At 42.8% G+C, this 27,956-nt stretch overlaps 1 protein-coding gene across 4 annotated transcripts in view; it reads left to right on the top strand.

Annotated features, from left to right (window-relative positions):
• Nucleotides 1-27,956, top strand: part of LOC110500696 (neurexin-2) — a 1,070,834-nt gene that overhangs the window by 627,357 nt on the left and 415,521 nt on the right. For all 4 annotated transcript variants that reach the window (XM_036958142.1, XM_036958143.1, XM_036958144.1 and 1 more), the window contains one exon: nucleotides 15,149-15,268. In XM_036958142.1, the coding sequence (XP_036814037.1) occupies nucleotides 15,149-15,268 (120 nt within the window). The remainder of the gene's footprint in view (nucleotides 1-15,148; nucleotides 15,269-27,956) is intronic.

Raw genomic sequence — 27,956 nt, 5'->3', positions numbered from 1 at the left:
GAGGGAGGGAGGGAGGGAGGGAGGGAGGGAGGGAGAGAGGGAGGGAGGGAGGGAGGGAGGGAGGGAGGGAGGGAGGGAGGGAGGGAGGGAGGGAGGGAGGGAGAGAAAGAAAGAGAGAGGGGGGAGAGAGAATGTGGAAGTGGAAGAAGGAGGAGTTGGAGGTACCCAGATGTCTCATTCTCTCTCCAGCTGTTAGCTCCAGGTACAGTAGTCATGTCAGTGTTAAGGTGGGTTACACAACAAGATTGTTAGTGCCCTAGCAGCTAATATGCTGCTCAGTCATCCAGCTCCTTTAATAAGACAGAGCTACAGCTTTTAACAGAACACTACATGACCAAAAGTATGTGGAACGTCAAACATCTCATTCCAAAATCATGGGCATTAATATGGAGTTGGCCCCCTCTTTGCTGTTATAACAGCTTCCACTCTTCTGGGAAGGCTTTCCACTAGATGTTGGAACATTGCTGCGGGGACTTGCTTCCATTCAACCACCATAGCATTAGTGAGGTCGGGCACTGATGTTGGGCGATTAGATCTGGCTCGCAGTCGGCGTTCGGTGTTCGAAGGGGTTGAGGCCAGTCAAGTTCTTCCACACACCGATCTCGACAAACCATTTCTGCATGGACCTTGCTTTTTGAATGGGGGCGTTGTTATGCTGAAACAGGAAAGGGCCTTCCCCAAACTGTTTTGTTGGAAGTACAGAATGGTCTAGAACGTCAATGTATGCTTTAGCGCTAAGACTTCCCTTCACTGAAACTAAGGGGCCTTACAGTTGGCAGTATGTATTGAGGCAGGTAACGTTCTCCTGGCATCCGCCAAACTCAGATTCATCTGATTGACTGCCAGATGGTAAAGCGGGATCACTCCAGAGAACGCGTTTCCAATGGTGGCGAGCTTTACACCTCTCCAGACGACTTTTAGCATTGAATGATGATCTTAGGCTTGTGTGTGGCAATGGAAACACATTTCATGAAGCTACCGACCTGTGCTGACCTTCCAGAGGCAAACGATGACAGGCGATTTTTAGCACTCGGCGGTCCCGTTCTGTGAGCTTGTGTGGCCTACCACTTTGTGTCTGAGCTGTTGTTTCTCTTAAACATTTCCATTTCAAAATAACAGCCCTTACAGGCGACCGGGGCAGCTCTAACAGGGCAGAAATTTGACGAACTGACTTGTTGGAAAGGTGGCATCCTATGACGGTGCCATGTTCAAAGTCACTGAGCTCTTCAGTGAGGCTTTTCTACTGCCAATGTTTGTCTATAGAGATTGCATAGCTGTGTGCTCCATTTGGTATACCTGTCAGCAACGGGTGTGGCTAAAATAGCCTAACCATGAATTTGAAGGGTGTCCAGAAACATTTGTCCATACAGTGCATTCGGAAAGTATTCAGACCCCTTGACTTTTTCCACATTAGTGGACACCCCATAATTACAACGCTAAAACAGGTTATCGCACGAATACCTTATTTACATAAGTACTCAGACCCTTTGCTATGAGACTCGAATTTGAGCTCAGGATCGTCTGGTTTCCATTGATCATTATTGAGATGTTTCTACAACCTGATTGGAGTCCACCTGTGGTAAATTCAATTGATAGGACATGATTTGGAAAGGCACACACCTGTCTATATAAGGTCCCACAGTTGGCAGTGCATGTCAGAGCAAAAACCAATCCATGAGGTTGAAGGAATTGTCCACAGAGCTCAGAGACAGGATTGTGTCGAGGCACAGATCTGGGGAAGGGTACCAAAACAATTCTGCAGCATTGAAGGTCCCCAAGAACACATTGGCCTGCATCCTTCTTCAAATGAAGACGTTTGGAACCACCAAGACTCTACCTAGAGCTGGCTGCCCGGACAAACTGAGCAATCAGGGGAGAAGGGCCTTGAGTGACCCAGCCATAGCCCGGACTTGAATCCGATCGAACAACTCTGAAAAGACCTGAAAATAACTGTGCTGCGACGCTCCCCATCCAACCTGACAGAGCTTGAGAGGATCTGCAGAGAAGAATAGGAGAAACTCCCCAAATACAGGTGTGCCAAGCTTGTAGCGTCATACCCAAGAAGACTCAAGGCTGTAATCGCTGACCAAGGTGCTTCAGCAAAGTACTGAGTAAAGCGTCTGAATACTTATTTAAATGTGATATTTCAGTTGTTTTTATTTAATACATTTGCAAAAAAAATCTAAGAAATTGTTTTTGCTTTGTCGTTATGGGTTATTGTGTGTAGATTGATGACTATTTAATCCATTTTAGAATAAGACTGTAAAGTAACTACATGTGGAAAAGAGGTCTGAATATTTCCCGAATGCACTTCATAGTGTATTTTTTTATGACAAGTTTACAACTCCACTGCTCACACCAAATACAAGGCATCTCAATGACAAGTTTACAACCTCTTACTCAAAAGGTGCTAAACAAAATTCTGAACCATACACCATGGTTGTTGTTGTTGCAGCAGCTGATCAATAGTGTGTAACACTGTGATAATATTGTGATTGACTTCAATAATAATTATAGCAAAATGTTTAATTAGAGACTCTAGGGTTCATGTATTAAGACCTGATTGATGGAGTAATCACAGCAGCGGGCAATTAAAACAGGAAGTGATAAAATGACGACATCTCCTTTAAAGTGGCCATTTTGGAATAACATTGAGGAAATGACCTGCGCTCTTATACATTTCAAAGTTTTGGCTTAATTGGTCTGCTCTTAAGACGTGTAAATAGTAACATCTTTTGAAATAAATGACTGTGCATGCTTTGTAAGTGTATTTGACTAATTGACTTCATAATATGTTAGTTCTCCCTAAATGGTCTGTCACTTTTCTGTCCAAAAGATCAAGCTTCTTTTAACTGATCATCTTAAATAACTTATTTTTAGAGCGCGGGCCATTGAACAAAAAAAACTATAATCTAAGTCAGGCTTATGATTTAATTAAGAACATATTTGCCTGTTGAATAATAAATTAAGCTTTCATTACTTGTTTTTTTAATCACATACTAAATGCAAGTGACATGGAAGGTCTACCTGTTAATTATCCAGCTATGGTTTTCTATGGGTCATTGGTAATCTGAAGCATCAGCAGGTATTAATGGGTTTGATAACAGAGGCACAGTTGTTTTGAATACCTCCTGGCTAACATGCAATTCACTTATCACTCTCATGTGCTCGGGAACTCCGCTGAGAAATTACAATAGTTGCTTTTTCTAATTGGAGAATTTTAATGAGCACAGCCATCCATGTCATTGTTAAGTCCCCTTTCTCTTTCAACTCGGTTCGACCCGAACATTCCCCACTCTTTCAACATTCAAATCAACTAATATGACTCCCAGTTAAATGACTACCTGGAATTCAGGTTTAAACCTAGAATAAATATTAAATTCAGCTTTAAGACTTTTTGACCAACCTTGATTAAATCACAATGGACCAAATAACCCATGTTATGGATATGATTACAGTTAGTCCCCTATATTCCCATATTGACATAAACAGGTCTTTATGTCATTATATTTGACGTTTTAGTAGCAGACGCTCTTCTCCAGAGTGACATACATTACATGTATTGAACCTGTTCCCCCTGAGTACCCTACAGAGGATTACAGTTTGCCCACATTGACAAAAAGCAGTATAGATGTATAAATTGACACCTTCAAATCAAATCAAAGTGTATATGTCACGTGCGCCAAATACAACCTTACAGTGAAACGCTTACTTTCAGGCTTTAACCAACAAAGCAATTTTTAAGTAAAAAAATATATATTAGGTGAACAATAGATAAGTAAAGAAATAAAAACAGCTGTAAAAAAAAAAGAAAAAAAAAACATTAGCGAGGCTATATACAGTAGAGAGGCTATATACAGTAGAGAGGCTATATACAGTAGAGAGGCTATATACAGTAGAGAGGCTATATACAGTAGAGAGGCTATATACAGTAGAGAGGCTATATACAGTAGAGAGGCTATATACAGTAGAGAGGCTATATACAGTAGGGAGGCTATATACAGTAGAGAGGCTATATACAGTAGAGAGGTTATATACAGTAGAGAGGCTATATACAGTAGAGAGGCTATATACAGTAGAGAGGCTATATACAGTAGGGAGGCTATATACAGTAGAGAGGCTATATACAGTAGAGAGGCTATATACAGTAGAGAGGCTATATACAGTAGAGAGGCTATATACAGTAGAGAGGCTATATACAGTAGAGAGGCTATATACAGTAGAGAGGCTATATACAGTAGAGAGGCTATATACAGTAGAGAGGTTAGATACAGTAGGGAGGCTATATACAGTAGAGAGGCTATATACAGTAGAGAGGCTATATACAGTAGAGAGGCTATATACAGTAGAGAGGCTATATACAGTAGAGAGGCTATATACAGTAGAGAGGCTATATACAGTAGAGAGGCTATATACAGTAGAGAGGCTATATACAGTAGAGAGGCTATATACAGTAGAGAGGCTATATACAGTAGAGAGGCTATATACAGTAGAGAGGCTATATACAGTAGGGAGGCTATATACAGTAGAGAGGCTATATACAGTAGAGAGGTTATATACAGTAGAGAGGCTATATACAGTAGAGAGGCTATATACAGTAGAGAGGCTATATACAGTAGAGAGGCTATATACAGTAGAGAGGCTATATACAGTAGAGAGGCTATATACAGTAACGAGGCTATATACAGTAGAGAGGTTAGATACAGTAGAGAGGCTATATACAGTAACGAGGCTATATACAGTAGAGAGGTTAGATACAGTAGAGAGGCTATATACAGTAGAGAGGCTATATACAGTAGAGAGGCTATATACAGTAACGAGGCTATATACAGTAGAGAGGTTAGATACAGTAGAGAGGCTATATACAGTAACGAGGCTATATACAGTAGAGAGGTTAGATACAGTAGAGAGGCTATATACAGTAACGAGGCTATATACAGTAGAGAGGTTAGATACAGTAGAGAGGCTATATACAGTAACGAGGCTATATACAGTAGAGAGGTTAGATACAGTAGAGAGGCTATATACAGTAACGAGGCTATATACAGTAGAGAGGTTAGATACAGTAGAGAGGCTATATACAGTAGAGAGGTTATATACAGTAGAGAGGCTATATACAGTAGAGAGGCTATATACAGTAGAGAGGCTATATACAGTAGAGAGGCTATATACAGTAGAGAGGCTATATACAGTAGAGAGGCTATATACAGTAGAGAGGCTATATACAGTAACGAGGCTATATACAGTAGAGAGGTTAGATACAGTAGAGAGGCTATATACAGTAGAGAGGCTATATACAGTAGAGAGGCTATATACAGTAGAGAGGCTATATACAGTAGAGAGGCTATATACAGTAGAGAGGCTATATACAGTAGAGAGGCTATATACAGTAGAGAGGCTATATATAGTAGAGAGGCTATATACAGTAGAGAGGCTATATACAGTAACGAGGCTATATACAGTAGAGAGGTTAGATACAGTAGAGAGGCTATATACAGTAGAGAGGCTATATACAGTAGAGAGGCTATATACAGTAGAGAGGCTATATACAGTAGAGAGGCTATATACAGTAGAGAGGCTATATACAGTAGGGAGGCTATATACAGTAGAGAGGCTATATACAGTAGAGAGGCTATATACAGTAGAGAGGTTATATACAGTAGAGAGGCTATATACAGTAGGGAGGCTATATACAGTAGAGAGGCTATATACAGTAGAGAGGCTATATACAGTAGAGAGGCTATATACAGTAGAGAGGCTATATACAGTAGAGAGGCTATATACAGTAGAGAGGCTATATACAGTAGAGAGGCTATATACAGTAGAGAGGTTATATACAGTAGAGAGGCTATATACATTAGAGAGGCTATATACAGTAGAGAGGTTATATACAGTAGAGAGGCTATATACAGTAGAGAGGCTATATACAGTAGGGAGGCTATATACAGTAGAGAGGCTATATACAGTAGAGAGGCTATATACAGTAGAGAGGCTATATACAGTAACGAGGCTATATACAGTAGAGAGGCTATATACAGTAGAGAGGCTATATACAGTAGAGAGGTTATATACAGTAGAGAGGCTATATACAGTAGAGAGGCTATATACAGTAGAGAGGCTATATACAGTAGAGAGGCTATATACAGTAGAGAGGCTATATACAGTAGAGAGGCTATATACAGTAGAGAGGCTATATACAGTAGAGAGGCTATATACAGTAGAGAGGCTATATACAGTAGAGAGGTTATATACAGTAGAGAGGCTATATACAGTAGGGAGGCTATATACAGTAGAGAGGCTATATACAGTAGAGAGGCTATATACAGTAGAGAGGTTATATACAGTAGAGAGGCTATATACAGTAGGGAGGCTATATACAGTAGAGAGGCTATATACAGTAGAGAGGCTATATACAGTAGAGAGGCTATATACAGTAGAGAGGCTCTATACAGTAGAGAGGCTATATACAGTAGGGAGGCTATATACAGTAGAGAGGCTCTATACAGTAGAGAGGCTATATACAGTAGGGAGGCTATATACAGTAGAGAGGCTATATACAGTAGAGAGGCTATATACAGTAGGGAGGCTATATACAGTAGAGAGGCTATATACAGTAGAGAGGCTATATACAGTAGAGAGGCTATATACAGTAGAGAGGCTATATACAGTAGAGAGGCTATATACAGTAGGGAGGCTATATACAGTAGAGAGGCTATATACAGTAGAGAGGCTATATACAGTAGAGAGGCTATATACAGTAGAGAGGCTATATACAGTAGAGAGGCTATATACAGTAGAGAGGCTATATACAGTAGAGAGGCTATATACAGTAGAGAGGCTATATACAGTAGAGAGGCTATATACAGTAGCGAGGCTATATACAGTAGGGAGGCTATATACAGTAGAGAGGCTATATACAGTAGAGAGGCTATATACAGTAGAGAGGCTATATACAGTAGAGAGGCTATATACAGTAGAGAGGCTATATACAGTAGGGAGGCTATATACAGTAGAGAGGCTATATACAGTAGAGAGGCTATATACAGTAGAGAGGCTATATACAGTAGAGAGGCTATATACAGTAGGGAGGCTATATACAGTAGAGAGGCTATATACAGTAGAGAGGCTATATACAGTAGAGAGGCTATATACAGTAGAGAGGCTATATACAGTAGAGAGGCTATATACAGTAGAGAGGCTATATACAGTAGAGAGGCTATATACAGTAGAGAGACTATATACAGTAGAGAGGTTATATACAGTAGAGAGGCTATATACAGTAGAGAGGCTATATACAGTAGAGAGGCTATATACAGTAGAGAGGCTATATACAGTAGAGAGGCTATATACAGTAGAGAGGCTATATACAGTAGAGAGGCTATATACAGGAGAGAGGTTATATACAGTAGAGAGGCTATATACAGTAGAGAGGTTATATACAGTAGAGAGGCTATATACAGTAGAGAGGCTATATACAGTAGAGAGGCTATATACAGGAGAGAGGTTATATACAGTAGAGAGGCTATATACAGTAGAGAGGCTATATACAGTAGAGAGGCTATATACAGGAGAGAGGTTATATACAGGAGCGAGGTTATATACAGTAGAGAGGCTCTATACAGTAGGGAGGCTATATACAGTAGAGAGGCTATATACAGTAGAGAGGCTATATACAGGAGAGAGGTTATATACAGTAGAGAGGCTATATACAGTAGAGAGGCTATATACAGTAGAGAGGCTATATACAGTAGAGAGGCTATATACAGTAGGGAGGCTATATACAGTAGAGAGGCTATATACAGTAGAGAGGCTATATACAGTAGAGAGGCTATATACAGTAGAGAGGCTATATACAGTAGGGAGGCTATATACAGTAGAGAGGCTATATACAGTAGAGAGGCTATATACAGTAGAGAGGCTATATACAGTAGAGAGGCTATATACAGTAGAGAGGCTATATACAGTAGAGATGCTATATACAGTAGAGAGGCTATATACAGTAGTGAGGCTCTATACAGTAGAGAGGCTATATACAGTAGCGAGGCTATATACAGTAGAGAGGCTATATACAGTAGAGAGGCTATATACAGGAGAGAGGTTATATACAGTAGAGAGGCTATATACAGTAGAGAGGCTATATACAGTAGAGAGGCTATATACAGTAGGGAGGCTATATACAGTAGAGAGGCTATATACAGTAGAGAGGCTATATACAGTAGAGAGGCTATATACAGTAGAGAGGCTATATACAGTAGAGAGGCTATATACAGTAGAGAGGCTATATACAGTAGAGAGGCTATATACAGTAGAGAGGCTATATACAGTAGAGAGGCTATATACAGTAGAGAGGCTATATACAGTAGAGAGGCTATATACAGTAGAGAGGCTATATACAGTAGAGAGGCTATATACAGTAGAGAGGCTTTATACAGTAGAGAGGCTATATACAGTAGAGAGGATATATACAGTAACGAGGCTTTATACAGTAGAGAGGCTATATACAGTAGAGAGGCTATATACAGTAGAGAGGCTATATACAGGAGAGAGGTTATATACAGTAGAGAGGCTATATACAGTAGAGAGGCTATATACAGTAGAGAGGCTTTATACAGTAGAGAGGCTATATACAGTAGAGAGGCTATATACAGTAGAGAGGCTATATACAGTAGAGAGGATATATACAGTAGAGAGGCTATATACAGTAGAGAGGCTATATACAGGAGAGAGGTTATATACAGTAGAGAGGCTATATACAGTAGAGAGGCTATATACAGGAGAGAGGTTATATACAGTAGAGAGGCTATATACAGTAGAGAGGCTTTATACAGTAGAGAGGCTATATACAGTAGAGAGGCTATATACAGTAGAGAGGCCATATACATTAGAGAGGCTATATACAGTAGAGAGGATATATACAGTAGAGAGGCTATATACAGTAGAGAGGCTATATACAGGAGAGAGGTTATATACAGTAGAGAGGCTATATACAGTAGAGAGGCTTTATACAGTAGAGAGGCTATATACAGTAGAGAGGCTATATACAGTAGAGAGGCTTTATACAGTAGAGAGGCTATATACAGTAGAGAGGCTCTATACAGTAGAGAGGCTCTATACAGTAGTGAGGTTATATACAGTAGAGAGGCTATATACAGTAGGGAGGCTATATACAGTAGAGAGGCTATATACAGTAGGGAGGCTATATACAGTAGGGAGGCTATATACAGTAGAGAGGCTATATACAGTAGAGAGGCTATATACAGTAGAGAGGCTATATACAGTAGAGAGGCTATATACAGTAGGGAGGCTATATACAGTAGAGAGGCTATATACAGTAGGGAGGCTATATACAGTAGAGAGGCTATATACAGTAGGGAGGCTATATACAGTAGAGAGGCTATATACAGTAGGGAGGCTATATACAGTAGAGAGGCTATATACAGTAGGGAGGCTATATACAGTAGGGAGGCTATATACAGTAGAGAGGCTATATACAGTAGAGAGGTTATATACAGTAGAGAGGCTATATACAGTAGAGAGGCTATATACAGGAGAGAGGTTATATACAGTAGAGAGGCTATATACAGTAGAGAGGCTTTATACAGTAGAGAGGCTATATACAGTAGAGAGGCTATATACAGTAGAGAGGCTTTATACAGTAGAGAGGCTATATACAGTAGAGAGGCTATATACAGTAGAGAGGCTATATACAGTAGAGAGGCTATATACAGTAGAGAGGCTATATACAGTAGAGAGGCTATATACAGTAGAGAGGTTATATACAGTAGAGAGGCTATATACAGTAGAGAGGCTATATACAGTAGAGAGACTATATACAGTAGAGAGGCTATATACAGTAGAGAGGCTATATACAGTAGAGAGGTTATATACAGTAGAGAGGCTATATACAGTAGAGAGGCTATATACAGTAGAGAGGCTATATACAGTAGAGAGGCTATATACAGTAGAGAGGCTATATACAGTAGAGAGGCTATATACAGTAGAGAGGCTATATACAGTAACGAGGCTATATACATTAGAGAGGCTATATACAGTAGAGAGGCTATATACAGTAGAGAGGCTATATACAGTAGGGAGGCTATATACAGTAGAGAGGCTATATACAGTAGAGAGGCTATATACAGTAGAGAGGCTTTATACAGTAGAGAGGCTATATACAGTAGAGAGGCTATATACAGTAGAGAGGCTATATACAGTAACGAGGCTATATACAGTAACGAGGCTATATACAGTAACGAGGCTATATACAGTAGAGAGGCTATATACAGTAGAGAGGCTATATACAGTAGAGAGGCTATATACAGGAGAGAGGCTATATACAGTAACGAGGCTATATACAGTAACGAGGCTATATACAGTAGAGGGGCTACATACAGTAGAGAGGCTATATACAGTAGAGGGGCTACATACAGTAGAGAGGCTATATACAGTAGAGAGGCTATATACAGTAGAGAGGCTATATACAGTAGAGAGGCTATATACAGTAGAGAGGCGTTATACAGTAGAGAGGCTATATACAGTAGAGAGGCTATATACAGGAGAGAGGCTATATACAGTAACGAGGCTATATACAGTAACGAGGCTATATACAGTAACGAGGCTATATACAGTAACGAGGCTATATACAGTAGAAAGGCTATATACAGTAACGAGGCTATATACAGTAACGAGGCTATATACAGTAGAGAGGCTATATACAGTAGAGAGGCTATATACAGTAGAGAGGCTATATACAGTAGAGAGGCTATATACAGTAACGAGGCTATATACAGTAGAGAGGCTATATACAGTAGAGAGGCTATATACAGTAGAGAGGCTATATACAGTAACAAGGCTATATACAGTAGAGAGGCTATATACAGTAACGAGGCTATATACAGTAACGAGGCTATATACAGTAGAGAGGCTATATACAGTAGAGAGGCTATATACAGTAGAGAGGCTATATACAGTAGAGAGGCTATATACAGTAACGAGGCTATATACAGTAGAGAGGCTATATACAGTAGAGAGGCTATATACAGTAGAGAGGCTATATACAGTAGAGAGGCGTTATACAGTAGAGAGGCTATATACAGTAGAGAGGCTATATACAGGAGAGAGGCTATATACAGTAGAGAGGCTATATACAGTAGAGAGGCTATATACAGGAGAGAGGCTATATACAGTAACGAGGCTATATACAGTAGAGAGGCTATATACAGGAGAGAGGCTATATACAGTAACGAGGCTATATACAGTAGAGAGGTTAGATACAGTAGAGAGGCTATATACAGTAGAGAGGCTATATACAGTAGAGAGGCTATATACAGGAGAGAGGCTATGTACAGTAACGAGGCTATATACAGTAGAGAGGCTATATACAGTAGGGAGGCTATATACAGTAGAGAGGATATATACAGTAGAGAGGCTATATACAGTAGAGAGGCTATATACAGTAGAGAGGCTATATACAGGAGAGAGGCTATATACAGTAACGAGGCTATATACAGTAGAGAGGCTATATACAGTAGGGAGGCTGTATACAGTAGAGAGGCTATATACAGTAGAGAGGCTATATACAGTAGAGAGGCTATATACATTAGGGAGGCTATATACCGTAGAGAGGCTATATACAGTAGAGAGGCTATATACAGTAGAGAGGCTATATACAGTAGAGAGGCTATATACAGTAGAGAGGCTATATACAGTAGGGAGGCTATATACAGTAGAGAGGCTATATACAGTAGAGAGGCTATATACAGTAGAGAGGCTATATACAGTAGAGAGGCTATATACAGTAGAGAGGCTATATACAGTAGGGAGGCTATATACAGTAGAGAGGCTCTATACAGTAGAGAGGCTATATACAGTAGAGAGGCTATATACAGTAGAGAGGCTATATACAGTAACGAGGCTATATACAGTAGAGAGGCTATATACAGTAGAGAGGCTATATACAGTAGAGAGGATATATACAGTAACGAGGCTATATACAGTAGAGAGGCTATATACAGTAGAGAGGCTATATACAGTAGAGAGGCTATATACAGTAGAGAGGCTATATACAGTAGCGAGGCTACATACAGTAGAGAGGCTCTATACAGTAGAGAGGCTATATACAGTAGAGAGGCTCTATACAGTAGAGAGGCTATATACAGTAGAGAGGCTATATACAGTAGAGAGGCTATATACAGTAGAGAGGCTATATACAGTAGAGAGGCTATATACAGTAACGAGGCTATATACAGTAACGAGGCTATATACAGTAGAGTGGCTATATACAGTAACGAGGCTATATACAGTAGAGATGCTATATACAGTAGAGGCTATATACAGTAGCAAGGCTTTATACAGTAGAGAGGCTATATACAGTAGAGAGGCTATATACAGTAGAGAGGCTATATAAAGTAACGAGGCTATATACAGTAAAGAGGCTATATACAGTAACGAGGCTATATACAGTAGAGAGGCTATATACAGGAGAGAGGCTATATACAGTAACGAGGCTATATACAGTAGAGAGGCTATATACAGTAGAGGCTATATACAGTAGAGGCTTTATACAGTAGAGAGGCTATATACAGTAACGAGGCTATATACAGTAGAGAGGCTATATACAGTAGATAGGCTATATACAGTAGAAAGGCTATGTACAGTAGCGAGGCTATATACAGTAGCGAGGCTATATACAGTAGCGAGGCTACATACAGTAGAGAGGCTATATACAGTTGAGCGGCTATATACAGTAGAAAGGCTTTATACAGTAGAGAGGCTATATACAGTAGAGAGGCTTTATACAGTAGAGAGGCTATATACAGTAGAGAGGCTATATACAGTAGAGAGGCTATATACAGTAGAGAGGCTATATACAGTAGAGAGGCTATATACAGTAACGAGGCTATATACAGTAGAGAGGCTATATACAGTAGAGAGGCTTTATACAGTAGAGAGGCTATATACAGTAGAGAGGCTATATACAGTAGAGAGGCTATATACAGTAGAGAGGCTATATACAGTAGAGAGGCTATATACAGGCAGCGGTTAGTCAGGCTGATTGAGGTAGTATGTACAGTACATGTAGGTATGGTTAAAGTGACTATGCGTATATGATAAACAGAGAGTAGCAGTAGCGTAAAAAAGAGGTTGGCGGGTGGGGGGTGGCGGGACACAATGCAGATAGTCCGGGTAGCCAATGTGCAGGGGCACCGGTTAGTCGGGCTAGTTGAGGTAGTATGTACATGAGTGTATAGTTAAAGTGACTATGCATATAAGAAAAACAGAGAGTAGCAGTAGCGTAAAAGAGGGGGTGGGAGGAGGCACATAATGCAAATAGTCCGGGTAGCCATTTGATTACCTGTTCAGGAGTCTTATGGCTTTGGCGTAAAGACTGTTGAGAAGCCTTTTGGTCCTAGACATTTGCGCTCCGGTACCACTTGCCATGCGGTTGTAGAGAGAACAGTCTATGACTGGGGTGGCTGGGGACTTGGACAATTTTTAGGGCCTTTCTCTGACACCTCCTGGTGTAGAGGTCCTGGATGGCGGCAGCTTAGGCCCAGTGATGTACTGGGCCGTACGCACTACCCTCTGTAGTGCCGTGCGGTCGGAGGCCAAGCAGTTGCCGTACCAGGCAACCAGTCAGGATGCTCTCGATGTTGCAGCTGTGGAACCTTTTGAGGATCTGAATGCAAAATCTCCATGCAAAATCTTTTTAGTTTCCTGAGGGGGAATAGGCTCTGTCGTCCCCTCTTCATGACTGTCTTGGTGTGTTTCGACAATTAAGGGTTTGTTGGTGATGTGGACACCAAGGAACTTGAAGCTCTCAACCTGCTCCTCTACGAGAATGGGGGCGTGCTTGTTCCTCCGTTTCCTGTAGTCCACAATCATCTCCTTAGTGTTGGTTACGTTGAGTTATGGTTACGTTACGTTACGTTATTCTGGCACAATCGTTATTCTGTCTCGTCATTGTCGGTGATCAGGCCTACCACTGTTGTGTCGTCCACAAACTTAATGATGGTGTTGGAGTCGTGCCTGGCCACGCAGTCGTGGGTGAACAGGGAGTACAGGAGGGGACTGAGCACACACCCTTGAGGGGCTCCAGTGTTGAGGATCAGCGTGGCAGATGTGTTGCTACCTACCCTCACCACCTGGAGGTGGCCCGTCAGGAAGTCCAGGATCCAGTTAAAGAGCGAGGTGTTTAGTCCCAGGATCCTTAGCTTAGTGATGAGCTTTGAGGGCACTATGGTTTTGAACGCTGAAATGTAGTCAATGAATAGCATTCTCACGTAGGTGTTTCTTTTGTCCAGGTGGGAAAGGGCAGTGTGGAGTGCAATAGAGATTGCATCATCTGTGGATCTGTTTGGGGAGTATGCAAATTGGAGTGGGTCTAGGGATTCTGGGATAATGGTGTTGATGTGAGCCATTACCAGCCTTTCATAGCACTTCATGGCTACGGACGTGAGTTCTACGGGTTAGTTGTCATTTAGGCAGGTTGCCTTTCTTGGGCACAGGGATTATGGTGGTCTGCTTGAAACATGTTGGTATTACAAACTCAATCAGGGACATGTTGAAAATGTCGGTGAAGACACCTGCCAGTTAGTCAGGACATGCCCGGAGCACACATCCTAGTAATCTGTCTGGCCCCGCAGCCTTGTGAATGTTGACCTGTTTAAAGGTCTTACTCACGTCGGCTATGGAGAGCGTGATCACACATTAGTCCGGAACAGCTGATGCTCTCATGCATGCCTCTGTGTTGCTTGCCTTGAAGTGAGCATAGAAGTGATTTAGTTCGTCTGGTAGGCTCTTGTCACTGGGCAGCTCGCGGCTGTGCTTCCCTTTGTAGTCTGTAAATGTTTGCAAGCCCTGCCACACAAGACGAGGGTCGGTGCCGGTGTAGTACGATTCAATCTTAGCTCTGTATTGACACTTTTCCTGTTTGATGGTTCGCCGGAGGGCATAGCAGGATTTTTTATGAGCTTCCGGGTTAGAGTCCCGCACATTGAAAGCGGAATCTCTACCCTTTAGCTCAGTGCAAATGTTGCCTGAGCCTTAGGATTTATGATTACAGTTATTTTCCAATGTCCTCACATAGATTGACATACAACAAATGTATGAGTGTACAATGACCTTGTTCTCCATCCAATCCCCCCAGGACCTAGCACCACCTGTACGGAGGACTCCTGCTACAATCAGGGGGTGTGTCTCCAGCAGTGGGAGGGCTTCTCCTGCGACTGCACCATGACGTCCTATGGAGGCTCCTTCTGTAGCGACCGTGAGTACAACATCGCCGTGCTGGGTTGTGTGAAGGTTGTGTATGTTGTGTGAAGGTTGTGTGTAGGTTGTGTAAGTGTTGAGTTGTGTAGAGTGGTCTGGTTGTATTTAAGCAATAAGCCCCTAGGGGGTGTGGTATATGGCCAATATACCACGGCTAAGGGCTGTTCTTAGGCGCAACGCAACACGGAATCAGCATTCAGGGCTCGAACTACCCAGTTTATAAATGGGTATAGACTACTTTCAGTTGCAGGTGATATACAGTATGTCGTGCTTGGTTTGCAGTATCTTTTGGGTCTGTGTTTGATAGCTCTCTGGCGCCTCCCTAGTGACACATTAAGATATGAACGCTTGTTAGTATGAGAGGCTCATTTGGAGTGAGTTAGCATTCTATCCATATCCCCCACAGGCTAAATTCATCTAGAACACGGCCAGAGAGATACAGTTCAAGGTTCATAGAGCAGTGGGTTTACTTTGTTATCTTATTAAGGAGTTAAACTCAGATCCATATTGACCTCCTCTTATCTTGCCTGTGATGAGTTTGAGGGTAGAATAATTGGAGGAGAGGGGAAGAGAGGCACGCCGATGCCTATGCTCTCCTAGCTCAGCAAAGTGTCAGTGGGGCTATTAGTGAGTTTAATATCCAGATTTATTTTTAAAGATTGGAGAGATTGGTGTTTGTGTGTGTGTGTGTGTGGGGGGGTAGAGAGAGAGAGCAATCCCTCCAGCAGCCAGCCCCAAAGTCTCTACACATTTACCAACAACCATAATATCTCCTAGAGATCAAGCTCGTTCTATAGCAATTGCTACCACCTGACGTAGCACCCAGTAAAACCAATGTTTCATACCGACTACAAAGTCTATTCACCATCCGCCTAACCAAGAGAATATCGACATTGACATTATCTTGTCTAATGGTATCCTCTATAGTGTAGAGCTAAAATGACCTAACCGGTGACTGAAGAGTGAGGACTAACACTGAGGGAGTCATTTATTTCTGATTAAACCAGTTCTACTGACTGTCTAATGGCAGACTTTCATCAATCAGCGGCTTCCAACAGAGACGCAGCACACTAGGTCACTGGACCTCTGCGCCTCGCTAGTAGGCCCCTATCCCTTTGGTTTGCTGACCATTGCTTGTGCTGTTGCGGAACATTCTCAACAATAATCAGCCACAATTAGGATAACTTTTGAAGGGCAAAGCAGGTTTTATTTTTCTTAACATTTGATTTTGAGATGTATAAGTTTGATGTCTGAAAGGTCTTTTTCAGGTCGGCTCAGACACCTTCATATATTATAATATATATTAAACTGAGAGTGCTATTGGCTGCTGGCTAGGTCTCACTTCTCTTCTCTCCTCCGACCATATACTAATAAGCTTGACTATCTGCATGGTTGTGTTGTGTGCTGCTGTTGTGTTCCTGTCTGTTTCTTCCATAGCGTTCTAAAAAGCCGAAGAGACATCCTTTACCGCCGCCTTTGAGCAGAGACAAAAACCTCTCCTTTACCGTTCTTTCACTGGAATATATTTGTTCTCAGTGACATTCAAGTTCCTATTCTGTCTTGTTATCTGATTTGAAGACGTCTATCCTTCAGCTTTCTTGGCTTGTGTAACACTGATTTGAAGACGTAATGTGTCACTTTTCAAGGAATTTTCCTTTCTCCACCAATGCAAGGTAGGACTGTGTACGAGCCCCTGACGTTCTCCAACTCTTTGTGCCTATGCATACCATTGTGAATCTGAAAATAGTGACTGTTTAGAAGTGTACTGTAACTACTCTGAACCAGTGTGCGGATTACAATGTACTCTCAATAGTTCATGATTCTTCTCCTGCATTCGCCTAAGGCCATAGAGTGGCTAAACTTCAGGTATCATTGTATGTGTTCTCGAATGACTTCCCAGCCATCGGTTTGAAAAGAAAAGCATTTTCACTGATAACGTGTGTTATGCTTTAGAAAAGAGCAGGTGTTGAGCATTTGAATAACTTTCAAGGTTTCTTTATATGTAAGGTGCCTTTATATTTAAGGTGCCTTTATATGTAAGGTGCCTTTATATGTAAGGTGCCTTTATATTTAAGGTGCCTTTATATTTAAGGTGCCTTTATATGTAAGGTGCCTTTATATGTAAGGTGCCTTTATGTTTAAGGTGCCTTTATATGTAAGGTGCCTTTATATGTAAGGTGCCTTTATATGTAAGGTGCCTTTATATGTAAGGTGCCTTTATATATAAGGTGACTTTATATTTAAGGTGACTTTATATTTAAGGTGCCTTTATATTTAAGGTGCCTTTATATGTAAGGTGCCTTTATGTTTAAGGTGCCTTTATATGTAAGGTGCCTTTATATTTAAGGTGCCTTTATATGTAAGGTGCCTTTATATGTAAGGTGCCTTTATATATAAGGTGCCTTTATATTTAAGGTGCCTTTATATTTAAGGTGCCTTTATGTTTAAGGTGCCTTTATATTTAAGGTGCCTTTATGTTTAAGGTGCCTTTATATTTACTTTAAACAAGCATGCGTACACACACACACACACACACACACACACACACACACACACACACACACACACACACACACACACACACACACACACACACACACACAAATCCTTTCCTCAAACAGTGTGGTACTATATATTTGGTCTCTTGCTCTGCCACTAGAGTGTGTTTAGTATTCTGCAGTGCAGCGTGCACGCTCGTTGAAATGTACCTGAGAATAAAATGAATCTCATAAGCACAGCTACACATGTGACTGCAGTCTTGATCACATACACAGTCAGAGATGAGCAATTATGTTATCTGCCCCAGTGACATACTGAGACAGGCAAACACTCACTCAAACGCCTGCTCAGACACACACCGTGACCCCTCACTGCTCACCCTCCACACGCATCCACCCACCACCCCTAAAAAGAGATATGAAAATCAATAGAATTCTCCTCAAAGAAGCTTAAAGAATGGAAGGATTTCAGGCCTTTTTTTAATTCCAGTCTTAAATTAACATATTGATTCTCCCTGGCCTGCTCTTTGTGGTCCTCCGTCCAGGCCCCCTTGTTGGCTGTAAAGAGGAGTGAGGCCTTAGAACTGTGGAAGCCAGTGTGTGTGTGTGTGTGTGTGTGTGTGTGTGTGTGTGTGTGTGTGTGTGTGTGTGTGTGTGTGTGACTTCCACCCGGCGTGTTTTATCACTATAGCCAGATGGCCACAAAGGAGATGAGCCTCGCTCACATGAAAGGGGTGAGCAAGACACACACCAAAACACTCACATTTGTTTTGGTTGGTAGAGAGACCGATTAACAGCTAGATGTATCCAGTTGTTTCCGACTCCTTACTTTGGGCAGGAGAGGCTTCTTTTCTAAAGTATCTTTACATTTCAAGAGTGCACTCAATTATAATCCTACGCTAGCCTGGATGTCAACTAGCGCTGTTGCTCCACTCACCGATTATGAACACAGATGAGGCATATGGATTTACTAGAAAACTGCCGGGAGGGACTGTTGTTGTCGGCTATTTACCACACAATATTTGACAGTGATGTTTGATAATATTTCCCACAAACCACTAAATTACCACAGAAACAAGACGCCTGGACAAAAACACGGCTAGACATTTCAATGTCCTCATTAATCCAATCATCTTTATTGCATGATAAGCTCTACGGAGGCTGACGCCGTTACTGGCATGGGATAGGTCACATTCTATCTGAAGGTAAGTCTCTTTGAAGATTCACACACCTTTGTTCCCTGGTGGACATAACATGGTGTGACATGTGGAGGCTGTGGGCGATAAAATGGGAAGTGCCCAGGTTAGCTGTTCTAAGGGCTGTTCTGACGCCTGTTGTTGAGGCCCAAGCCCTCCGGCAGTTCTTCTAATGCATAGGAGATGTGATATTTTCAGTGCTTTGGTCACACACTTCTAGCATTAGGCATTCTCCTCACAGACTCAGATTTTACTTTTACACTCTACGTGCTCTGCTCGTTTGAGTCTGACTACAGAGTTACTCAGTTTTGGGGCTAAGACAGCTGGGAAAGGATTTCTGGCAGTTATATTTGAATAAATGGCAAAAGATAATTGTTTTATGCTATATATGAGACAACTCACATACAATCCAGACTGGAGACTACTGCTCTGTCTCTCTCATGTTTTCCTCTTGTATCTATCTGCATGATTTATGAGAGCTTCCTCATAACAGGAACAATGGAAGACCATTGGAGACTTCAGAGAGAAGGATTGATTGACAGCTATCTGTCGGACGCTGAACCAAAGACAGAGAACCACCTGTTTACTTCTCTTCATTTGTTTGTCGAAAACACATATTTTTCCACCAGTTTTCCTAGTGTTCCATCCTATGAACTCAACTGAGAATGAAACAAAGGCAACCCACAGAGAATATTTGGAGACATGTTCTTTTGGAGAGGCTCTCTTTTTTATTTGGTTAGAGTGGTATTGTTGCCAGTGACCCACTCTGTGACGGGTTCACTATGTTGAGCTGGAAAGGCTGGCGAAGGTGGACGTCTGATATCTCTATTGGATGAGTGTGTGGGAAGGAGAGAAACAAAGGAAACTGGGTATCGCACGCGTACATACACATTCTGTGTGAAAGTCTTTGTTATTCCGAGCCAGTGTCGGGTGCACTGGTCCATTTTTCTGCATAGTGTATAAATGGAGCACTTGGTATTCCACAGTATTCCTCAGTAACTAAGTCAGAATGCACCGCTGTGGAAGTGCATGCAATGTGTGGCTTAGCTTTCAGCGTTCTGTGCGCATGGGTGTGCACGTGTGTGTGTGTGTGTGTGTGTGTGTGTGTGTGTGTGTGTGTGTGTGTGTGTGTGTGTGTGTGTGTGTGTGTGTGTGTGTGTGTGTGTGTGTATGTGCGTGTGTGCGTGTGTGTGTGTGTGTGTGTGTGTGTGTGTGTGTGTGTGCGTGTGTGTACATGTCTATGCCACATTGTGCTAACCTGATGCTGCGTCTGTTCATGTCGTCCTTCACATGTTTTTCTCCATGGTTTTCAGAGGGTGTACACTGTGTTTGTAAGAAATGACACGTCCGGACTTGTCAGTCACTGGAGTTAAGAGGATCCCTTTGTTTTGCAGCTGCCCAATGATTTGATTGCTCCTTTTTCTGTTCTATTCAGCGAAAGTCTGAACAGAGAATACTCTGTGTGTGTGTGTGTCTTCAGTTGCATGGTGCGTTGTTCGAATATAGCCGGCTGCTGGTGCTTCGTGCCATCTAGCACATAGGGCATGCTTGTCGGTCAGCAACACAGCAGTTCTCAGACACACTCTTCTCCCCTCCCTCCCTCCCTCCCTCCCTCCCTCCCTCCCTCCCTCCCTCCCTCCCTCCCTCCCTCCCTCCCTCCCTCCCTCCCTCCCTCCCTCCCTCCTATTTCTCTCTCTCCTTCATCTCTCGCTCCCTCCTTCTCTCTCCTCCATCTCTCTCCTCCATCTCCCCCTCCCTCCTCTCTCTCCTCCATCTCCCTCCCTCCTACTCTCTCCCTCCCTCCCTCCCTCCCTCCCTCCCTCCTCTCTCTCCTTCATCTCTCCCTCTTCTTCTTCTATGGTATCATCAAAGACTGTATGTAGATAGCTAAAACTGCTCCTCCAATAGAAATCCCAGATCACACTTGTAGGGAATGTCACGGCAATGTTGGCTAGCTAAGCTCACACGTCATCCATCGGGTCTAACGGTCGCACTGAACTGCGTTGTTTTTGACAAAAATGAAAAGGTGTCAGTTTGTCACCTTCACGAGGTTGGAGTAATAACAAGTTCAATTGCTTAAGACATGGGCTCCAATCTAGGTTGTGTGTTTAGATTTCGAAAAAATGAACAACTAAGGAAGAATTTTTCACTTCTCTAATTGACATCTCAAACCGCGGTCTGGTCTGCTTGGTCTGTTTCGCAAGCCAGAAGGTTCGCGATGGTGCGCCTTTGGGTTTAGAAACTCTGTGGTATTTTCATGGCAAGCCTGCTGTTGCAGAAGATTGTTAGGGAGAGTGGAGTCGTGATGTAGTTTGCAATGCGGTAAGTGTATAGGCCCAGAGTCAGTCCTGTCAATCCGTCAGTCAGTCCATGTTCTAGCTAGGCTAATATTGTAGGCTTTATGGTCTATAGGAAATAGATTGGTAGTACCAGCCCTTTAACAGCCATAACTCTCACCAACCAGCAGCAGCAGCATCATTCTCTCGAACTCTCAGCAGTCTTGATCAGAGCTGATTATTGAGATGCATGTAGCATCACGCCTCGCTGACAGGAATCGTTGACTGATCATCACTGGGTCTCAGCCCCCTCTACCAAACTGGGACGTCTCTGAAAGTGGCCAATCTGCTCCTGAGAAGACTGAAATGAAAGAGAGATTAATTTGAGGGGTCAGATGTCTCTTCTCTCTGTAATTTGAACGTCGAGCCTGAACCTTGGCAGCCGTACTCTGTTCAACACAACTTTAACATGGAAAACACCGCCTGGAAACTCTCTGGCTCCAGAGCATATAACGAGATAATAGTCTTGCCTGTGTCCATCTTACCCTTGAAAAACACTAAAGTAAATGCTGAAGACATTATTAGACAGGGTCGTGAGAGCAGAAAAAAAACGTCCCCCCAGAACCCCTGATCTGATAAAGAAAAGAAACCCTCCTCACCAGAACTACACCACTGCTTAACGAACATCTCATTCCAAAATCATGGGCATTAATATGGAGTTGGTCCTCCCTTTGCTGCTATAACAGCCTCCAGTCTTCTGGGAAGGCTTTCCACTAGATGTTGGAACATTGCTGCGGGGACTTGCGTTCCATTCAGCTGCAAGAGCATTAGGTTGGCTGGTAGCCTAGTGGTTAGAGCGTTGAGCCAGTAACTGGAAAGTTTGTTATATCGAATCCCCGAGCTGACAAGGTAAAAATCTGTTGCTCTACCCCTGAACAAGGCAGTTAACACACTGTTCCTAGGCCGTCATTGTAAATAAGAATTTGTTCTTTACTGACTTGCCTAGTTACATAAAGGTTAAATAAAACATTTGTGAGGTTGGGCGATTAAGCCTGCCTCGCAGTCGGCATTCCAATTCATCCAAAAGGTGTTTGATGGGATTGTGGTCAAGGCTCTGTGCAGGCCAGTCAAGTTTGTCCACACCAATCTCGACAAACCATTTCTGTATAGACCTCACTCTGTGCACGGGGGAATTCTCGTGCTGAAACAGGAAAGGGCCTGTTAATATTGTTGCCACAAAGTATAACTGTTGCCACAAGGTTGGAAGCACAGAAGGCATTGTGTGTGGTGATCTTAGGCTTGTGTGCGGCTGTTATTGTGAAGTGGAAACGTCTAGGAACAACAACGGCTCAGCCGCAAAGTGTGGGCCACACAAGCATCACTTTGACTTGACTGGGGACAGCTCTAGCAGGGCAGACATTTGATGAACTGACTTGTTGGAAAGGTGGCATCCTATGATGGTGCCACGTTGAAAGTCACTGAGGTCTTCAGTAAGGCCATTCTACTGCTGATGTCTGTTACATGGCTGTCTGGTCGATTTCATACACCTGTCAGCAATAGCCGAATCCACTAATTTCAAGGGGTGTCCACATACTTTTGTATATATAGTGTACCTGAAGGGACCTTAGAAGAATGTCACTCTCTCTCTCTCTCTCTCTCTCTCTCTCTCTCTCTCTCTCTCTCTCTCTCTCTCTCTCTCTCTCTCTCTCTCTCTCTCTCTCTCTCTCTCTCTCCTGTTCCCCTCATCATCTCATTGTTGGTGTTGTTTATATTCCCTCCGCCGCCGCTCACGTCTCTTCCGCTGCATTCGTAAGACGGGGGCCCTGGGAGAGACGGCTCCCGCCCGAGCAATTAGCAAGTGTCTCATTAGGCGAGAAATGCAGTGTGAACCGCTCATAACCCCGTGGCTGTAGTTCATACAGGACCGTAAATACAACTAATGCAGCTCCTTTACTGGGTGAAAATCCTCTGGAACAAGAAAAAAATACAAGGATGGGGATCACTATCTGCTCCGTCCCAGACACCGGGGGACTGGAGGGATGAAAGGGGGGAAGTGGAGGATGTTGGAGCATATGGTAGAGAGCCAACTCTGGCCTCCCAAAGTGAGAGGGAAGGAAAAACCTTTTTGGACTGGCGGCTGTATTTTGTGCTTCTCAGGAGATAGTGGCAGGGGAATGGGATGTCATCACTTGAGGTGTCCCGGTGATATGCATTTAGAAGGGTTGTTCAAATAACATAACTGTGGTAAGAAAATCTTATTTTCCACATGTAACAATTGTGTCTTGAATGTATTTGACTGGAGTCAATCTCTACTGTACATTCCATTTCATCGTCACGACCTACAGCGTGGCATTCAGACCAAGTCTCACCGCCAACCTTTTCCGTCCCCCTGTATTGGCCTACTTCACTGGTCAGAGTCGTTTTCCTCTCTTAGAACCTGAGATATCAATAAAAAAGCTAGAATGCTTTGTCGCCATTTGGAGACATATGTACTTGTCCGTGAGGCAGTTTACCTGAGGTATGGCTTTGGTAGGTTAGCGTAGCTAGCATCTGGCCAAGTGTGTCCTCAGGGTGAACAACTGAACTACGCTCGACTCCAATCAAAAGAGACTGTATGGCTTTGTGGCAGAACGGATTGGTGGCGTTTTCCAGGTCGTCATAGCATAATTACTAAACTGATTGCTTCTTCACCATGACACATATTAAAGGGCAATTAATGCCAGAGGTAATTGCTTCGAGACCCACTCCCTCCACTTGCTAGCTTTATCAAAGGCCTAGCGTCTCGTTGCACATTGAAGAGGAGAGGAAGGGAGGGAAGAGGGAGACGGGTGAAAGCAATTATTTATCGGAGCACTTGGATCACGTGTTATATTAGTCAATTGTGTTTGTTGACGGTTTGTAAATCACAGCTTCAAACGTCTGATTAGTTAGAGTGCCAAAGCTGACTGGCTGTTGCGACACGTTGTCTGAATACACACATGCACACACACACACACACACACACACACACACACACACACACACACACACACACACACAGTCCTTTACGTGGCTCAGGATGGGGTAGCCTTTTTTCATCATGCGTTTTTCACCTTAAGTTCAACCTGAGCACTAGATGGGGAATCACTTATTGTTAAAGTCCTAGTTGTTTCAACCACTCAAGGCTTCTCATTTCTTCAATTCCCAGCATTTGGGAGTTTGTCCTGATTCAAAGTTGCTTGCCACTGCATTATAACAAATACAAAATAATATGGTTATTACATTTGAATAAATACCGTCTCTGATCAACTCTTACAACCAAAATGACAAACATGGCTGTTGCTCTGATCAGTTTTCTTTAGCGGAGTGAGCTCCAGGGTAACGCGTTACTTGCCCCAGTAGGAAAGAGAAAGCACCAGTACTTTTAATGTATGGTACTGTGTCACTTTCACCTGTTATGATGCATTCCACGATGGCAATGGAAACAGACATCATTTGCGGCTTTCCTACACAATGCATAGGTCAACATCACCTTTTGCTACTATCCAAACCTAGGGCAGAGTGTGTCAGAGACCTTCCTTTGTGTGTAGGAGTTCCTCAGCAAGAGGTTGTTGATTATGGATGAATTGAAGGAGGGATGGAAGGAGGTCAGAGGTCTAGGGCGTCCCTGACGTCAGTGTCTTTAGGTTGCCCAGCAACGGGCCTTTCAGGAAGAAATGATCTCTCCTCCTGTTTCCCTTTTTTCCTGTTTATCGCTTCAAGCATTTTGTGATCCCCTCTCCCCCCTCCTTCCCTCCCACACACCAATCAACACATACATGCACATGGCATAACATTTACTCACACACACACAGGTGCAGATGGTTACTGTGATTGATAATGATCACTCCACACCATGACGCCCTGTTAGTGCCGTGGGCCGCAGAACACACTTCTTTACAAATAGAAATGCATCTCCTCCCCAAAAACACGACTGACATTGAATTGCCGCTTCTTAACAGGATTGGCCTCATTTGGAATTGAAGGCAGTCAATTTAGGAAGTAAAATTAAATTGCAATTCAGTTATATAAAAAATTGCATTTATTTTCAATGGCTTCTCAATAAACTGAAAAGTAGAAGCAATTTTTTAAAGGTTTTTTTACATTTCAGAATTCGAATTAAGTCCAACCCTGCTTCTTAATGCCTAGTATATTTCTGTAATGCGTTGTGGTGCTTTCATGACAAGAATATTAAGTAACTATACTGTACGTTCCAACCACAAACACACACTGATGTACTGCACAGTAACTCTTCATTGAAATACAATAAAACACACACTGATGAAACACAGTACTGCACAGTAACTCTTCATTGAAAAACTATAAAATGGTGGTAGCTAATGTTCTTTACTTCTCCCCTCAATGTTCTTGGCTTCTTGTCCAACATGCCTCTTTGTCAAGGGCAGCTTTTGCCATAGATTGATTCATAGTTCTTTAACACATCGGACATCACTGGTCCATGTCTGGCTCAAAGGAACACTTGGCTATCCGTGGCTGTTGTTCCTTCTCCGATGGTTTCTTTTCCTGTACATGATGGCAATGACAAGTGTGATCTCCCCAGATGACTAAATGGACCCAGTGTGGTGCCTAGGTGATTAAGCCAATGGCCCCTCAGCAGCCACCACTGACACACACACACACACACACACACATAACATACAAATACTGAGACAGACAGACACAGACAGCCTGGGGTATGTTTCAGGCATCATTGAATGGATGACTGTTTCTCTGTGGTGGTCTGTGTCCGTGGTGTTGGTCTCTCCTCAGTCTTTTAGCCTCAGTGATCTGGACCCAGAGTGGACCCAGACATGCAGAGACCGAGAGTCATTAAGGAGCCTGTTAATCTCTCGCCTGCTGCTCGACATAAACACACACACACACACACACACGCACTCACACACTCACACTCACACACACTCACACACACATTGGCACCAAACATAAGCTGCCTCAGCTCATAGTCAAACACACACACACACACACACACACACACACACACACACACACACACACACACACACACACACACACACACACACACACACACACACACACACACACACACTCAACCCTTGACGTCTGCAGCCAGTCAGCCAGCCAAGAGTAACCCTCATCAGAACAATACTGGTTTGCTGAAGTAAACCGACGACTCATACGAATGGATACAGTACATTGGCAAGGTGGTTGATACGGTGTGTGTGTTGTGCAAGCACGAGAGAGCGTTTGTCAGTGGAGCCACTGACAGCCTGAAATAATGACCTTTGCGGTAGGGGAGTATGGACTGGGACTCTGAGCCTAGAATATTAGTAGACATTATTATTTTAATATTGAATATGAATATTGTCACCCTCCCCGTAGCCCACACCTTCTTTTTGCTCTCTATTTCTCTCATCCGAACCCACATACCAGAATGTCACTATCGATATCAGAGCCAAACACAAGCATCTTATATAGATCATCAGGTTGGACACCCTCACCTCTCTCCTCTCCATTGGCCTTGCTTCGTTCCTTCCATCCATGCTTGAGTGTGTATGTATCCCTGCCCGTGCGCTCATGATCTGGATCAAGGGACACTACCCCCCCCCACCGCCTCTCCCCCACCCCTCCCTGAAAAACCCCAGTCCCGCTTTATCACTAAATCTGTAATGGAATTTGTAATGTGTAAAAAATCTGGCATTCTAAAGCGGGGCTGAATAAGGAATGGCTAGTGAGATCATAAATAATTGGAGGCCAACGTGAATGACAAATCATTGATCTCCACAGGTCTTCCTAATATACAATGCGCCGTGTTTAACAGCACAGACCCAGCTCGTGACGTTTTAATACATTTCTCTCTCTCTTTCCGTCTATCTTTTTTACGACGTTTTCAGTTATTACCATCCGTCCGGGGAGCCTCGGCTGCGACTGAGAAGAATCCTATTGATATTTTGCTCCTTTTCGCGAGCAGCGGGACAACAGGATTATTTACTGGGGATGATTTGCCCACAGCTGTAAACTCTAACCTTCAACTGGAAAAGAGCTGGAGCTCCCGGTCTGTTTTCGCTAAGGCCCTTTTCACTCGCCCGGATTTAATTGAATGAAGCGAAGTCCTAATGTGTGTGTGCCTGCCTGTGTGTGTGTGTGTGTGTGTGTGTGTGTGTGTGTGTGTGTGTGTGTGTGTGTGTGTGTGTGTGTGCTCTAGTTATTACAGTGGTGCACTCTGAGTCTTTTACTGCTTTTACCGTTCATTTACATTGCTCTAATTTGTAGTCTCAACCAGAAAAAAAAACACACTTCTTTCAAAGTGGGAAAGTTAGTCTGACTGTGGGAATAAACCCAGCTCTCTCCTTTCAGTATAAGATTCCTGGCCCGGTCAGAATGGTTCCATGCATTGAGGTTTAATGCTGATATGTCACGGCTCTAAATCCTAGGTTCCTACACTATCATGAGCTGAACATTCATCTGATTTATACTTTCTTAGGAATTCCAAATCAATACCCAGCTCATGCTGGGAACTCCAACGAGGCATTATATCAAACAGATCAATGCTCTTTTCTCAGACCATCCACTTTATTTCTTCTGAACTCTCCTTATTCTATTGAGATCACTCTGAGAATACATCATCCCTTTACAACGGTACAACGCCCAGTTATTAACATCAATCCACCCAGCCCAATGGCATAACATTCACAAATGAAACAATATTGATTTGTGTC

The sequence above is a fragment of the Oncorhynchus mykiss genome, chromosome 21 (genome assembly GCF_013265735.2).
Source record: "Oncorhynchus mykiss isolate Arlee chromosome 21, USDA_OmykA_1.1, whole genome shotgun sequence".
NCBI classification, from domain to species: Eukaryota; Metazoa; Chordata; class Actinopteri; order Salmoniformes; family Salmonidae; genus Oncorhynchus; species Oncorhynchus mykiss.
The sequence above is the reverse complement of the archived record's forward strand: the minus strand, read 5'-3'. Positions and strand labels throughout refer to the sequence as shown.